A 16,910-nucleotide genomic window follows, 5' to 3' on the forward strand; every position below is an offset into this window, starting at 1 on the left:
TCTCATGAACGCGCGTTGCATATCAATATATTTTCATAAATAAAGTGTTAAATTATGATTTTTGAGCAAACAAAGCACTTGTGTTGCTTTATAAAATTGAGGTCAAACCACTGGAGTAACATGGATTACTTTAATTATGTATTTACTACTATTCTGGGCCTTGAATGTGTAAGTCGCGTTGGATTTCTACGGAGAGACAAAAAGCTCTCGGATTTCATTAAAAATACCAGACGGATTCATATAGATGAACGAAGGTCTTACGGATGTGGAAAGACACAAGGGTGAGTAATTAATGACAGAATTTTCATTTTGGGGTGAACTAACCCTTTAATGCTCTATCACATTTGAAAATAAAGTACTATAGCCTACTAATGCTGCATTCCAGGCAGGTTTTTGAGACCGTAAGTTACGACTTCAAACCACGACTCACGACTTTGTAGCGTTCCAGGCAAAGTGCAAGGAATTGACCTATCGGTAAGCCCCGCCCCCCTTAGTTACTGTTGCTAACTCGGACAAACAAACAGAGTTGCTATATCTTACAATGACAGCTGTCAGTGTGAAAACCTTATCCCGAGATTTTTTTGGACACAGAATGTAGCGTATATCCCGTCCGAATGATGGCCAAACTTAACTGATGGTTTATCAAGTTTATTATGTCCTTTTTCACTCCAAAAAATCATCGTAAGTGCTGAACAAACAAAGCATAAGAAGTGCGCATTAACGTCTCATTCACAAACTATCTCTCTCCGTTGCATTACCATTAACATACACAGCAAATTACACAAAAACACTCATACAACTAACAGTAAACAAACATATACACAGACCGTGTGCCTTTTCGAGGGTGCAGTTAATAACTGGTAAACTTTGTATCTGCAAAACAACTCCGATAAACTGCGTGCAAGCTTTTCCTTTCACTACCCGTAAACTATAATACCCATCAAAATAGGAGTCCTCCTTAGTAGGACAGATAATGTAGACCTTAAACATATCTAAAATTAAATTAATTTACATATAACCAGTTTAATATGGAGAGGCACTGAAATGTTAGCGGGGACTTTAATCGTAACTTAATGAGAGTATGACAAACAGAAAATCCTCTCAGGATCCCTGGAATCAGTGTTGCAGTACCTCAGGCACGAAATTTTAGCATTTTTGTAGCATAAACACCATCAAATCGATGAGAGCTTCGGATTTTCCAATGTATCTCTATGGCGCTGACACCTAAAGATGTCCGAGTTCCGGTCCCAGCGCAACTGATATTCAACTGCTATTCAACTGCTATTGGCTCATCTGCATTCGAGGGGAGGGGCTTACCGATAGGTTGTGATAGCTACATAGATGTAAACATAGCATGGCGGACCGTATGGGGCTTATGCTCATTTACAATAATTTCTATCGCCAAAGGTGCTTACTCCTTGCTTATTTGAGGGAAACGGAGGAGAAAAACGGCGCATAAGGCAAGAGAAGCTGTTATACCTTTTATTTTACGTTTTTTGTACATTCCCACTAGAGTGCGGATCGGGCCGCATTTTTCTGTCCGAGCCCGGCCCGCGTCCGACAGAGTAGTAACCGAACCTGACCCGCATTAAAGGGTTAGTTCACCCAAAAATGAAAATTCTGTCATTAATTACTCACCCTCATGTCGTTGGACACCCGTAAGACCTCCGTTCATATTCGGAACACAAATGAAGATATTTTAGTTGAAAGCTGATGGCTGAGAAAGGCTTCACACAGGCCTCCATTGGCATTCAGTACATTGACACTTCCAAGATCCATGAAAGGCACTTAAAACGTCGTTACAAAGTCTATCTCACCACAGTGGCTCTACAATAATCATACAATGCGACGACAATAGTTTTTGTGCGCAAAAAAAAATCAAAATAACACCTTTATCCAACTTGTTCTCGACTTCCGTGTATGCCTCCACGACGCATGCGCGAGAATATGACGCAGATCCGGCGTTCGGACATATGACCCAGAAGCGATTTGTTTACGAGCAGAGGAAGACGCGCGTGTCTAAGCTGTTGGATTCTACATTGATCGTGCTTTAGGTCTCGGCGTAGTGCTCAAAATGGAGCTTAAGTGTGTATTTCATCGATTCCCGAACACCGGCGCTACGTCATATTCTCGCGCATGCGTCGTGGAGGCACACACGGAAGACAAGAACAAGTTGGATAAAGGTGTTATTTTGATTTTTTTTTGCGCACAAAAACTATTGTCGTCGCATTGTATGATTATTGTAGAGCCACTGTGGTGAGATAGACTTTGTAACGACGTTTTAAGTGCCTTTCATGGATCTTGGAAGTGTCAATGTACTGAATGCCAATGGAGGCCTGTGTGAAGCCTTTCTCAGCCATCAGCTTTCAACTAAAATATCTTCATTTGTGTTCCGAATATGAACGGAGGTCTTACGGGTGTCCAACGACATGAGGGTGAGTAATTAATGACAGAATTTTCATTTTTGGGTGAACTAACCCTTTAAGGTAATTATGTCCGAGCCCGACCCGAGCCCGAATGTAGCGCACAGACTCTTCATAGTTGTGAAATTGCTGTTTTGTTTTGCACCGGCAGTGATAGGGTTAACAAAGGGAGTTCAGAGGGGCGGAAACAAATCCTGAAGACGGGTGCGCTTGAGTGAGAGTGTGTTCATCTTCGTATTGATTAAAAGTTCGGAAACCTCCCTTGTCTGTCATTCTTCAGACATTACACTTTTTTTTCTCATACTAATGAGAACATTACACAGTGGCTCAGTGGTTCATGTAGGTTGTCTACAAACCGGAAGGTTGGTGGTTCGATCCCCGGTTCCACCTGACCAAGTGCCGAGGTGTCCATGAGCAAGACACCTAACCCCAGCTGCTCCCGACGAGCTGGATGGCGCCTTGCATGGCTGACACCGCCGTCGGTGTGTGAATGAGTATGTGAATGGGTGAATGTGAGGCAAAATGTAAAGCGCTTTGGATGGCCGTAGGTCTGTTAAAAGCGCTATATAAATGCAGTCCATTTACCATTTAATGACACATGTACGTTTGTTCGTGTGGAAAGCCCGCTTTTATTAAGCAACGCATTCTGAGGCATTCTGAAATGATTAGTGCATCAGCGCGCAGATGCAACAAATACACACGTTAACACAGGGCCCAATCAAATAACCAATTGAAATTAAATGAACAAAGGTCTACCAAAAATGGCCCAAGCTAACAGAAAAAAACATTAACGTAACACAAATGCAGCTTATTGAAGTGAAAATCACTCTTACCATTTTTCTCGAAAACTGTATAAACTGCAACATGGGATTTATTTACATAATCCATCCATCAAAGTTTAGGCTAATCCAGGTTATATGCAGAAAAAGGATTGCATCAACTGTGGATGGCTTCAAGGCTGTCCTCTGCTCGATGGTCCTGCCAGCAGCGCTGAAGTTGCGCTGCCAGCCACATGTAGCCTAATAATATATGCAATATGCACGTGTTGCGCGTTGGTTGCGCGTTGTCACAGCTACACTCTAAAAAAAAAAGGTTCTATATTGCACCAAAAATGGTTCTTGGCTCGTAATCATAGGGGAACCTTTTTTAGTGCTATATAGCACCAATTTTGGTGCTTCAGTGGTTCTTCAGCGGTTCTTCAGAGGTTCTTCAGCGGTTCTTCAGAGGTTCTTCACCGGTTCTTTGACTAAGGTGCTATATAGCACCTCTGAAGAACCGCTGAAGAACCACTGAAGCACCAAAATTGGTGCTATATAGCACTAAAAAAGGTTCCCCTATGATTACGAGCCTTTTTTTTTAGAGTATACATAAACAAATTTCCGCGCACAGGAAGACGAATGTTAAGGTAATATTTTTAATTTATTTTAATCACAAAAACATCAAGTTAAAAGGCCCATTGGCTACCTACGTAAGCTGTTTTAAATGTCAGATGTTCAATGCCTTATTGCGCTGACGTGACCGAGCCCGACCCGAACCCGAACATTATTTATAAATATCTGTCCGAACCGGCCCGGCCCGTCGGGCTCGGGTATCCATCCTCTAATTCCCACCGCATCCGTAGGGGCTGCCATTGTTTTTTTGCGGGCTATTTGATCATTAATCTAATACGAGTTCACAGGTGGGAAGTCACAGATTTGACTGCTGTTCCAGTGCACTTTCACGGGTAGAAGGTTGGAAAAACACGGGTTACCTGGAACCAGTGGCGGCTGGTCAATAGAGGGCGCTGGGGCGCCGCCCCCATCAAAATTCCAGAACTTGACATGTATACAAAAATTATATAAAAGTGAAATAAAAATTAAATAGTTTACTCATCCGATGTGCCGGCTGTTAGTAAGAGCCTCAGCATTTAATAAAAACTGGCTTTGATGGGTTAACTATTTGTTCTTCAATATGATTCATGCTATTACATGGGCGAGGGACGCCGGACAAATGGATGTCTATCTGAGTCCAAAAATATACGGGCAGCATGTGACCTGAAGCTGGTCTCTAATTGGTTTTTAAACATCCTCCTCCGGACGCAGGTCGGTGCGTCCCTGGCGAATCAGAATTGGATGCGTGTTATTGTATCCAATCTGATTGGTTCTCGTCACCTGTCATTCAACTTTCCGCTCTTGGCCACTAAAGCGAAAGTGCGCGGGCGACACAGTCACTCCGACTCCGCCAAAACCTTGTTATGATGATCAGTTTCGTAGAGATGGCAGCAGTTAAACCAAATTCTTTCACAATGCGTTCATTGGAAGATCCCGAACCGGACCAACGCGATTTACAAATCCAGCAGGAGGCCAGTGACAGAGGACGAAGCTACACTCGGAGCTTCACGTGCTTGTTATGAGAAACGTAAGTGGCTGGCTGGATGTGTTGTTAGCAATGCCCTTTATTGCTTTCCCTGTCTTTTATTTCTAAGTGTCGGTACTGAAGTTTTGTGGACAACAATGGGGGTAAGAGACCTCAAATATCTGACTGAACAAAGCAAACGTCATGACACTACTGAGATGACTGACTTTGATCAGAGAGTCATTGAGAAATTTGCTGGAAAGAAAGGAGAGCAAAATGTTTATGTTCAAGAAACTTAGTCAACATGCTAGTCTGTTGTTGCTGTTTTGTATATTTTGTTTTTCCTTTCCTCATTCAATTATATGTGGGAAATGAATGTGTAAAAAGATAAAAGTGAAGACACTGTTTTCTCTTTAATGCTTGAATTTAGTCAACATGCATCTTGATACTGCCCCCCCCCTGCGAAAAAAAACCCGCCCCCCAAAAAATAATTATCACCAGCTGCCACTGCCTGGAACGCAGCAAACAACCCTGAACCTAACCAATACAGTTAAAGTGATAGTTCAGCCAAAAATGTTTTGTCATCATTTTTTTTAAGAATCTTTAAGAATCTAAAATCTGCTCTTGTAATGATAATTTGTGTGAAAAGGAATAAATGTTGTGGCTGTTTTACATTTCAGCTGGAAACTGCAGTGAATTATAAGTAAATTATAGGGACTTTTAACTTTTTTTTTTTTTTTTGAGCTTTGCAAAATATAGGTAGAGGCAATTTTCCAATGAGCCTATGTTGCAACACACTGTCTAGGTTTTGAAACAAATGTATAGAGTTATGGTTATGGCCTTAGAACATTGATCACCAGAGTTAAAAGTCAGAGTAATAATGCACAGACTCACAAGTCCATCGATAAGTCCCATTCCCAGGCCGTACGGTCCTTTATCCAGGTCCACTACAAAGACGGAACAGATATCATCAGAGTTTGGGCCCAGATGAGAGACAGGGACAGGGAAGGGAAAACCACAACCACTCAAAGGGCCTGGAGTGGGGCAGGGACAAACAAACAAACACACACAACACTCAGTGCTCATTTGACACACACACACACATCTAGACACACAGACTCCGAAGTCGGGCCAATAAACAAAATCAATGTTCACAACAGGCAAATGCATCTGCTACACATGCAAACAAAGTTATTAAAGGATGCAAAGAGTAAACACACGCAATACTAACAGAACTATACACACAGAGCTCTGTGCATATTTTTATATGAAATAAACACATGTATTCACACATAAACTCATTAAAGTGAAATAAAAGCGATGTACAAAAATCAGACATGATTACACATGTCCGTTGTCAAATAACCAAAACTAATGTGCAAACATTAACAGGCTCATTCCTACTACACAGTACATTATGTCCTCATGCTCCAATTGGATAAAATATTAAAATACTTTTTTATATATCATATTTGTTTACTCTGATCGCAAGGATAGATATATATATATATATATATCCGAACTTATATATATATATATATATATATATATATATATAGGCCTAATCTAATTTAATATATATTGTATATAATATAATTTAATATTGATTCAAACGAAACAAAACCTGTTTACTTAGATATAGTTTTATATTTCTGCCGAGCAAACAGCACATTATGCATTAGACTATTTATAAAATATTAAAATATTTTTATATCATATTTGTTTGCTCTGATATATATATACACACACACACATACATAAATATATATATATATATATATATATATATATATATATATATATATATATATATATATATATATATATATATATATATATATATATATATATATATATATATATATATATATATATATACACATACATACATATATATATATATGTGTATATATATATATATATAAATTTAATATTCATTCCAACAAAACAAAACCTTTTTCTTAGAAATATTAACATGCATTAGCCTGTTTATAATAAGTAATAATGAATGAATGAAGTTAGTATTAGTAATAGATTTAAAGAATTCTGTGGTGTTTTGTGGTATTATTTGGCTTGTCTCATTTTAAGACCTTCCATTCAGTTGAATAGAAAAAGAAAGCACTGCATAACAGGAATGACCCAAAAGACAAAATCTAGCAGAAAGAACACACACATCCACGACCCAAAAGGCGTTTTTGACTTGCCTTCAATGCCATTGCTGATGAAGCCATTGATTTTCTTGTGCTCTGGAGTAGAACGCATGCAACCATTGGACTTTGTGTGAGAGTGTGTATGTGTGTGCTCTTGTGAAGCATGCTCAGGGTAGTGGACTGGATTGGACTGCGTGTTGGAGTGTATATACGTGTGTTCCGGATAGAGGGGCGTATTAGGTGGAGTCAGTATACAGGAAGAATCTGTCGCTTGGGTTTGGTTGGCGTAACGGACGCTGGTCCCGTTTCTGTGGTGAATGCTGTGTGGTGGCTTGTCTCGTGGTCGTTCCTCAGCTCCCGCTCCCTCTCCTCTCCCTCCGAGACCCACCGATGAGCCCCGCACCTCCCCCTCTCCCTCCCCACGCATAGGAGGTGCTGGATGTGAATTGGAGTGAGGCTGAGGAGGCTCACGCTGGAGAACAGAATTATCATCATTTATTAATATTAATATTTTATAACAGAGTAAAGCAGAAGAACAACCCTTAGAAAACAACAAGGTCATCTCAAGGTCAAGATATTCCTCTAAAGTCACCATGAAATCAAAATTGATTCTTATTTTTTATGGAATATTGCAGTGTTTATGATAAATTATTTAAAATTCATGTGCCCTCTTAATCTTTAATCAAACAACTCTTCTCTGATGACCTATCACTCACGAGATCGACCAATAGCAAACCACAACTATCCAAACAATTTCCCATGGACAAAATCAAGTCCCACCCAACATTTTTTCTTGATCAAGAACAACAGAGAAGAAAAGACTATCGCAACTTCTGTTTCATGCTGACTTTGTTGACTTTTGCTGTATTTATAGATGGAATGCTATGATGAGATGAAGAATAGTATACAAAAAAATTATAAAAAAAAAATAAAAAAAATAAAAAAAATAATATATATATATATATATATATATATATATATATATATATATATATATATATATATATATATATATACAGCTGTGTAAATACATCTATTGATGCTACTGGATACATCTTCAGTGATGTTCCTGGAATCATTGGGTGTTTCGGGTCTTTCAACATCATACACCCTCAATCAGGCGACCCAGCTGAGGCTGATCAGACCCCAGCTTGTGTCCAGTTGGCAAATCTAGCTACTTTGACCCCATGGATCTCCTCTCTTGAGCCATATCCATCTTGAGGCTTTCTCTGCTGCTTCGGTGGTGTTGTAGATGGCTCTTCTTCTCCTCCCTCCATCGATGCCTAACAGACTGAAGGCTCTGAATAGGGATCGGGCCGCAAAACCCCTGCTTCCGACCTTGATTGGGAGACACCTTGCTCTCCACCCTGCATGTCGACACTCGCTGACCAGTCCCTTGTACTTGGCGAGCTTCCTTTCAAAGGCCTCTTCCAAGCGATCTTCCCAAGGGACTGTTAGCTCCAACAGAACCACTTGTTTGGTGTACTCAGACAAGAGAACAACGTCTGGTCTTAAGGTGGTGGTAGCAATGTGAACTTGAGTTGCTCCACCAACAGCAGCCAGTCCCTCGTAGTGGCCAAGATGCCTGCTGATGTTTTTGCAGCTGGTCTTGGCTGCTCTCCAGCTCTGATGAAGGTGATGGCTTTCTTGGAGAGGCGGGAGCGCTTGGCCCGCTCGACTACTGCAGCAATGGCTTCAGCGATGGCCTACAGCACCTGGTCATGTCTCCACCTGTACCTCCCCTCTCCCAGTGCCTTTGGGCAGCAACTCAGAATGTAATAATAATAAAAAATAATTTGTTACATTTATATAGCGCTTTTCTAGGCACTCAAAGCGCTTTACATATAGAAGTGGGTAATCTCCTCAACCACCACTAATGTGCAGCATCCACCTGGATGATGCGACGGCAGCCATATCGCGCCAGAACACCCACCACACACCAGCTTATTGGTGGAGAGGAGACAGAGTGATGAAGCCAATCACATATATATATATATATATATATATATATATATATATATATATATATATATATATATGGGGATGAATAGGAGGCCATGATGGACAGGGGCCAATGGGCAAATTTGGCCAGGATGCCGGGGTTACACCCCTACTCTTTATCGAAGGACATACTGGGATTTTTAATGACCACAGAGCGTCAGGACCTCAGTTTAACGTCTATCTAAGTGAGGATAGCACCCCTACTTAGCTTCAGTGGGAAACCGGTCTTGGGCTACAGGGTGATATGGCTAGAGAATGTTCTCTAGTGTTCCACGTATGGAGCACAGTGGACATGCTGCTCCACTTTGCCCCATATGTGAAGGTTTGATGGGCTGGGAAGCACATCATATACCGCTAGGATGAGAAACTTGATCCGCTGTGGCTCTGCCTTCCACAGCTCCGCCCATGTGACCTTCCTCTCGATCGCGTTCTCCCATCGTATCCAGGCACCCTGTTGCCTCATTCCCACTGCCTGCAGGTTCTCTCCTCCTCAACCACTGCTCTCACCTCCTTCTGGACTAGGCGATGCCTTTCCTTCCCTTTGGTGGTGTATATATATATATATATATATATATATATATATATATATACTGTATATTACCTGAACAGTGCTTTGGAGAAAGTGACTTCCTTACGGAGCCCCTAAAGGGACATGGTGAAGGAAAAAATATGAGATCGTGAAAATATTTGTCAATGCTTTTGCGTTCTCTCGCAAATGTTTTGTGTTCCCATAGAAAATTAGCATTCCCTCACAAAGAGCTCAAAACGTTTTACGAGGAAATGCAAAGTTTCTCAGGGGAACGCAAAGGTTTTGCCAGTGAACACAAAAGCATTGACTTATTATTTTTTCTCTCTTCTCCCATTTTTTTCCCCAATTGCAATGTCCCTTTAGGGGATCTGTACTTCATATTTTAATTACAGAGTGAGAATTATTTAATTGTTCTATTTCTATATAGTCCTGTAGCTCAAGTGGTAAAAATGGCACATGGTAGGCTGCTTTGTATAAAAGTTTCAGCTAAAATGTAGTCACTCCATATACATTAACAGGATTAACTGCCATCTGATGGAAACAACTAATAAATTGGAGAAATTGTATTAACTCTTTGTAATGGGAATGTGCATTGGTGATTTTAACTGCTAGAATGATTTAATATGGCAATTAAACAAAAGGCAAAAACAAATAAACACTGAAATAAGCCTTGGATAATCCTTAAACCAGTGGTTCCCATAGGGGGCGCCAGAGTTCACAGGGGGAGGGGGTGCAAGAGTTTATATGCTTTGAGGTCAAACATGGATACAAAAAACCTTTCTGTATAATAGGAATGCTCCAAATGATCGGCCACTTATCCGATAATGCTGACAATTACTTCCTTTGATCCTATACGTGGTCTCTCAGCTTGCCGATCACATAAACCGATCACATTTTTATGACGTAAAACTTGCTCACACCAGCTGATCAGCATGCTTAAACAATGTCGCAACACCAGAACATTTTTTGTGTTTTTTTTTGTAGATTGACACACACATGGCCCGTAATTTAGCCAGCAGCTCGTAATTACACAGCTAATCTTGTAATCAGATTAAGAATGAATCTCATGTCTAGAATTTAAATCTTAGTGTTGTAAGCTACAGTCAATAAGCTAGTTCACATTTTTAAGAATGACTTTAATCGGCTGAAGCTGTATATATACACACCGATCAAGAATAACATTATTCCTAATATTGTGTTGGTCCCCCTTTTGCTGCCAAAACAGCCCTGACCTGTCGAGACATGGACTCCACTAGACACCTGAATGTGTGTTGTGGTATCTGGCACCAAGATGTTAGCAGCATATCCTTTAAGTCCTGTAAATTGCGAGGTGGGGCCTCCGTGTATCGGACTTGTTTGTTATATATACTGTTTAAAGTGACATTAAAGATGTCTATATTGTTACAAAAGATATAGATAAAAAATTGTAAATTGTATATTTAAATATATTATACCTGGGCTTCCTGCCGGTCTGCACAGCCATTAGAAGGATGGGTCTTGGTGCGAAGACCCCAAAGGAAGTGGCGAACGTAAAGTAGCTGGCGGTATATACTGTCCTCCACACAATCACTCTCCAGGTCCACTTTGAATCCAGCACTCGGCAGCACAATAGGAGGGTGATTTTCAAAACTCTCCAGTAGATCAACTATTGAAAAGACGCACATTCACAATGTACACTAGCATACACAAAGTCTCTGGAAATAAAACCGAGAGTAGTCCCATTCATATACCAACCTGTTCTGTAGATATAGGCCTCATCTTCACTGCTGGGTTGCCAGATTGGTAGAGGACCGAGCTCAGCCATGAGCTGATACTGTGTGAGGATTCTGTGTAGCTGGACAGGCTTCAGGGATGGGTGGTCGACACACAAAGATTTCCAACTCATCTACAGACAAAAACACACACAAGAGCATTTAATGTCCTCAGCATGGGAATTGGTGTTGGTAATGCTGCTTTGAAACTGTAGCTGGTCAAGCTACTATAAGCTTCTTATAATTTCAAGTAGTTAAACTACAGTCAAGCTACCTGCTAAAAAAAATGATAGCTGCACTGTACGCTATGATAAAAATGACTATATTAAAGGTGCAGTGTGTGAATTTTAGCGGCATCCAGCAGTGAGGTTGTGAATAGTAATCACACTCGCTCACCCCTCCCTTTCGAAGCACATAGAGAAACTACAGGGGCCGACACAGGACAAAAATGTAGTCGTCTGAGACAGCAGAGAGTAGCTAGCGCTCTATAGAGCAGTTTGTCCTTTTAGGGCTACTATAGAAACATGGCGGCGCAAAATGTTGACTTCACTGTAAGGGGACACGCGGTGTATGGAGATAGAAATGGCTCATTCTAAGGTAATAAAAACATAACGGTTCATTATGTAAGGTCTTTATACACCACTGAAAACATTATTATGTATATTATATTGCATTTCAGTCAATAGATCCTCATAAATACTACACACTGAACCTTTAATTTATCATTTATTCAATTGTTTTTATTTATCTCTTTACTTATATAACCAGATCAAATCAAAACATGACACTCTAAATATGATAAATGGCCATTTTTTAAAAATTATATATACAAATGTTTTTGATTATACAGTCAAACCAAAATTTATTCAGACACCTTCAACATTTTCTCACATTATCACAGTTTATTCGCTTTAGATTAGAAAAGGATAATAAAGTATGACAAGAACTCAGAGTTAAACTGTGTCAGAACAAATCAATCTTGATAATGTCAGATAACTTTGATAGAAAGGTATGTAATAACTTAAGCAATAAACATGGTCATGTCAAAGTGTCTCAATAATTTTGGTCCCAAATTTGTTTTAATCAATTTTACTGTTAGTCCACTGTATGAAGAATTTTTGGGTAATATTTCAGTTTACTTTATTTTGCTATCCTCACTTAGATAAATTAACTATAACAACTTTTCTTGCAGCATTTTCTTGCAACCAAATTCTAAATACAAATAAATAAATAAATATGCAGGAACTTCCAGAAACACAGCCAAGTGTTTTTTTTTCTTCTTCTTTTTTAACATAAACACTGAAATTGACAGATTACAAATGATCTGAAAGAACCAGATCTGATATATTTTCTGTTTAATTTTTAGTCTATTTTTGTTTGCATAATAATAAGCATGTGCAATAACACAGATCATTCAAGTTTTATTATTTATTATCATTTATTATAAAGGATTTCTCCGTGAACATAATTAATTTTGCATAAATTCATGTGCCCCTCTAATTTTTAACCAGAATAACTTCCCCTCCATCTCTTCTCTGACTTGTTTTTAAGCGTGAGGGCAGGACGACCTGTCTCTCACGTGAGATCACGGCAATAGCATACCACAACCGTCCAATCAATACCCAAAAGACAAAATCAAGTCCCACCCTACATTTTTTTTTTGTTTGAGAAGCAATTTCACTCGGATATACGTCACAATAGAGAAGCAACTTTTCTTGCTGACTCATCCATTTCACGCTGACTTTAATATGTACACAAAGGACAAAACCTGTGTAAACAACATCCCAACACACTTAGCTTCCCTGCGTTACCTGTGAGAGCTGTTGTGGGGGTGTGGCCAGGATGCTCACAGCACTACAGAACTTAGCAAAGAATTTCTGTGCAAGATGATTCTGCCCCACCCCTTTAGCCCAGTCCAGTAGTATCTTCACACTAGCCTGGATCTGCAGGACCCGAGAACGCTGAAACCAGCCACGCGCGGGGCCTAAGAACATACAGTCACAACAAACCCTTTTTCAGAATCATAGTAATACTGGTAGTAGGACTACAATTAATTATTGTACATAATTAAAATGAAGACTTGCAGTACTGCAAGTCAAAATCACTCTTCACACTTTGTGTGAGTATAAGTGGGTGTTTGTGTGTAAGACACACTGATCCTCTGTCTGTTATGACATAAAGAGGATTATGTGTGTCTGGAGAAATAATCTTCACCTGACCATGAGTAATGCACACACAGAAATGACATGTCTCACGCTGCCCTTTAAAAAAGAAAACTGGTGATAGTTTGGCAACATGCAATACAAACCAAAATGATTTTAAAAAGCAACTATGGTAATGAAATATATCACATTTAAATATGCACTATACCATCCAAAAGTTTGGGTCTTGTAAGACTTTTTTGTAAGAAATTAATACACTTATGCAGCAGGGATTGATCAAAAGTACCAGAAAAGACATTTATGATGTTATAAAAGAACATTTCAAATAAATGCTTTTTAAACTTTCTATTCATCAAAAAAATCCGGAAAAAACAGCTTCCACAAAAATATTAAACAGCACAACTGTTTTCAACATTGACAATAATAAGAAATATTTCTTGAGCAGCAAATCAGCATATTAGAATCATTTCTGAAACATCATGTGACACTGAAGACTGGAATAATGATGCTGGATTGAACACAGGAATTAATAACATTTTAAAATATATTAAATAGAAACCAGTTCTTTTCAATTGCAATATTATTTATGTACACAATATTATTGTTTTTACTCTATTTTTGTTCCTAAAAAATGCAGCCTTGGTGAACATAACAGACTTCTTTACAAAAACATTTAAAATGTATAACCAACCCCAAACTTCTGAAAGGTACTTATATTTCTTTCTGCGTGAATATAAATCTATTTTGAACATCTTCCCTAATACATAAATCAGTAATGAATTAACATTGAATAAACTTCAAATTAGGCAAGTTTTTCTCAGAACAATGACTTAAAAGCTACGGTATCTTACAGCTTTAGTGGACTTGGGATTTATAGTGTACAAGTTTTCGTTCTACTCTCGTTCCATTAGAAGAGCAGCCTGGACATTCTGCTAAATATTTCTTGTCATGTACCATGAAAAAAATATAATTTGGAATGAAGTAAATATTTATTCCCTAAGAATGGATGGAGAAAGTCCATTGGCTCAGGGTATCGTCAACACTAGAGGGCAGAAAAAATACTTTGCTCCAATTCATCAGTCTCCATTCTGATATCTTGTTTCATTCTTTGTATATCTCTCATCTCATCCCTTCTTTCATCTGCTTGCAAATGCTGACACACTACCTGTGTCCTGTGGTTGCCATAGCAGCAGTGGCTGCTTAATGAAAATAAATCACATGGTATTTGTGCGTGTCTCTTGTGTGAGTGAGTGAGTGTGTGTGTGTGTGTGTGTGTGTGCTAAACAAACCTTTATCGATGAGTTGATTGAAGAGTGAGACATTGGTGAAGAAGAAGAGGTAGGCGAACATTTGACTCTGAATCTCTGAATGAACCTGGTACTGTTGCAGCAGGTCTGATGTAGTCTGAAACACACTCACCACCCTGCGAACCGCCTCTGGCATCACACACACAGCACACACACACACTCCAACAGCCCGCCGGCACTGCTCTGATGAAGACTCTGTCCCAAACGGGTTACAGTCCAACAGGCCCGGCAACACAACGTACAAAGTCTGAAATGTAAACAACAGGCATTTGTTAAGACATGGATAACCAGACACCTACAAATACACATTATTAGGGCAATTTAATAAACGAATGTAGTGTTATTAATTATTTAATTATTTATTTTAAATGTTGCTGATGTGTAGCCATCAGTGTTGTAATTTTCCTGAGGCTCTAGAGTCATTAGTCATACTCAGCCGATTGGCTCAAAAATGCAAAATAAAGCACCTGAGATTTCACAAAACTACGACATCTTGTATGAAAAGAATCCCTGACAAACTAGACAATAGGTTGGGATAGGTACGATTTTTTTTTGAAAGAACTTATGCTCACCAAGGCTGCATTTATTTGATCAAAAACAAAAAATATATATATTTTAATATATAATTTATTTCTGTGATGTCAAAGCTGAATTTTCAGCATCATTACTCCAGCCTTAATTGTCACATGATCCTTCAGAAATCACTCTAATATGCTGATTTGAAGAAACATTTCTTATTATCAATATTGAAAACTGTTGTCCAGCCTAATATTTTTGTGGCAGCTGTGAACTTTTATTTAGGATTCTTGTATTTGGTGTATTTGAAATAGAAGGAGGTAGAGGAGAAGACGACCTACAAGACATACAAGCAGCCACACACATTAAATAATTCATTCCCAGCAGCCCTGGTAACATCTTACAAAGGTGGCGCCACACATATAACGTAATACTACCCTTTACCTTAGTGATGTAGTAGACACACTGCTGAAAGGTGTACATGATCACTTCCTCCAGTATGGTCATAGCCTCTTCATTTGCTGATATTGTTGCTGAGAGGAGGGATTCTTTAGATCCTGCTGCAATAAAAAACTACAATTAGAACAAATGCATTCCATTCTTTTATGCATTGCATTTTAAATTTTATGTGTCTTTTATAACCTCTAATCCTCCTGTCTAGTTAATCTTGTTTTTAATTTGGTCTATATTGGGCCCCATAGACCCAGTAGGCACTGCAGCTTTGCAAGTCTTGTCTAAAAACAATTTAGAAGGAAATTTCACACTGCACTTAACCCCTGGGTTACCACCGTTCTAAACACTGATTTTAAAGGAACACGCCACTTTTTTTGAAAATAAAAAAAACTCCCCTAGAGTTAAACAGTTGAGTTTTACCATTTTCGAATCCATTCAGCCGATCTCCAGGTCTGGCGGTTGCACTTTTAGCATAGCTTAGCATAGATCATTGAATCTGATTAGATCGTTAGCATCAGGCGCAAAGATATTACCCAGCACCTGAAAATAGTCCCCAGCACGCTCCCTGTGCAAGCAGCTTGTCACGTTGACGGAAGCTAGCCTATTTTCAGGCGCTGTATAATATCATTGCGCCTGCTGCACCCATGGTACGGAAGCAAAGTTCCTTGATTATTACGCAGGAATGAGAGTGTAGTTCCTTGCCATTTCGGCCCAGAAAATCTGAACTTTTCATTTTCCATCTGTCTTAGTACACGATGTAACTACAGAAGAGTCAAGTTTTAAATATGATAAATATCGAAACTCTGGTCCTTTTTTTGAGTGAGATGCTAATGGTCTAATCAGATTCAATGATCTATGCTAAGCTATGCTAAAAGTGCAACCGCCAGACCCGGAGATCGGCTGAATGGATTCGAAAACGGTAAAACTCAATGGTTTAACTCTAGGGGAGTTGGAAAATGAGCCTATTTTAAAAAATAGTGGCGTGTTCCTTTAACCCCAGGCAGAGGAACGTTTCACACTTGTATTTTAAAAGCGAGTTAGCATCGCTTTTTACCCAGGGTTATGAAACCCTGCTCCAGAGCTTTTGCAGTGTTAACCAGTGTTGCCAAACGTGTACAGTGTGTGTTAGAATGTTACGACTAGATGCTTAGCAACTGAAAACTAATCGCGTGCCTCATATTCATGTGCTTTGGACAGTCACGGAAACACTGTGTAAACAAACGTTTTAGTGTTTGATGAGGAAAATGTCAAATGCCGACGGAAAACGTGTCAGTTACAGTGAAC

General features: G+C 39.2%; 1 protein-coding gene across 1 annotated transcript in view; it reads right to left on the minus strand.

Annotated features, from left to right (window-relative positions):
- radil (Ras association and DIL domains) overlaps positions 1–16,910 on the minus strand; it is a gene marked incomplete at both ends in the record, with an annotated part of 37,727 nt that overhangs the window by 2,086 nt on the left and 18,731 nt on the right. Inside the window, 7 exons of the mRNA XM_079811283.1 lie at positions 5,652–5,791; positions 6,962–7,379; positions 10,892–11,082; positions 11,172–11,322; positions 13,000–13,172; positions 14,640–14,904; positions 15,618–15,733. Of these exons, the coding sequence (XP_079667409.1) occupies positions 5,652–5,791; positions 6,962–7,379; positions 10,892–11,082; positions 11,172–11,322; positions 13,000–13,172; positions 14,640–14,904; positions 15,618–15,733 (1,454 nt within the window). The remainder of the gene's footprint in view (positions 1–5,651; positions 5,792–6,961; positions 7,380–10,891; positions 11,083–11,171; positions 11,323–12,999; positions 13,173–14,639; positions 14,905–15,617; positions 15,734–16,910) is intronic.

Source organism: Gobio gobio (genome assembly GCF_949357685.1).
Source record: "Gobio gobio genome assembly, chromosome: 3".
NCBI lineage: Eukaryota > Metazoa > Chordata > Actinopteri > Cypriniformes > Gobionidae > Gobio > Gobio gobio.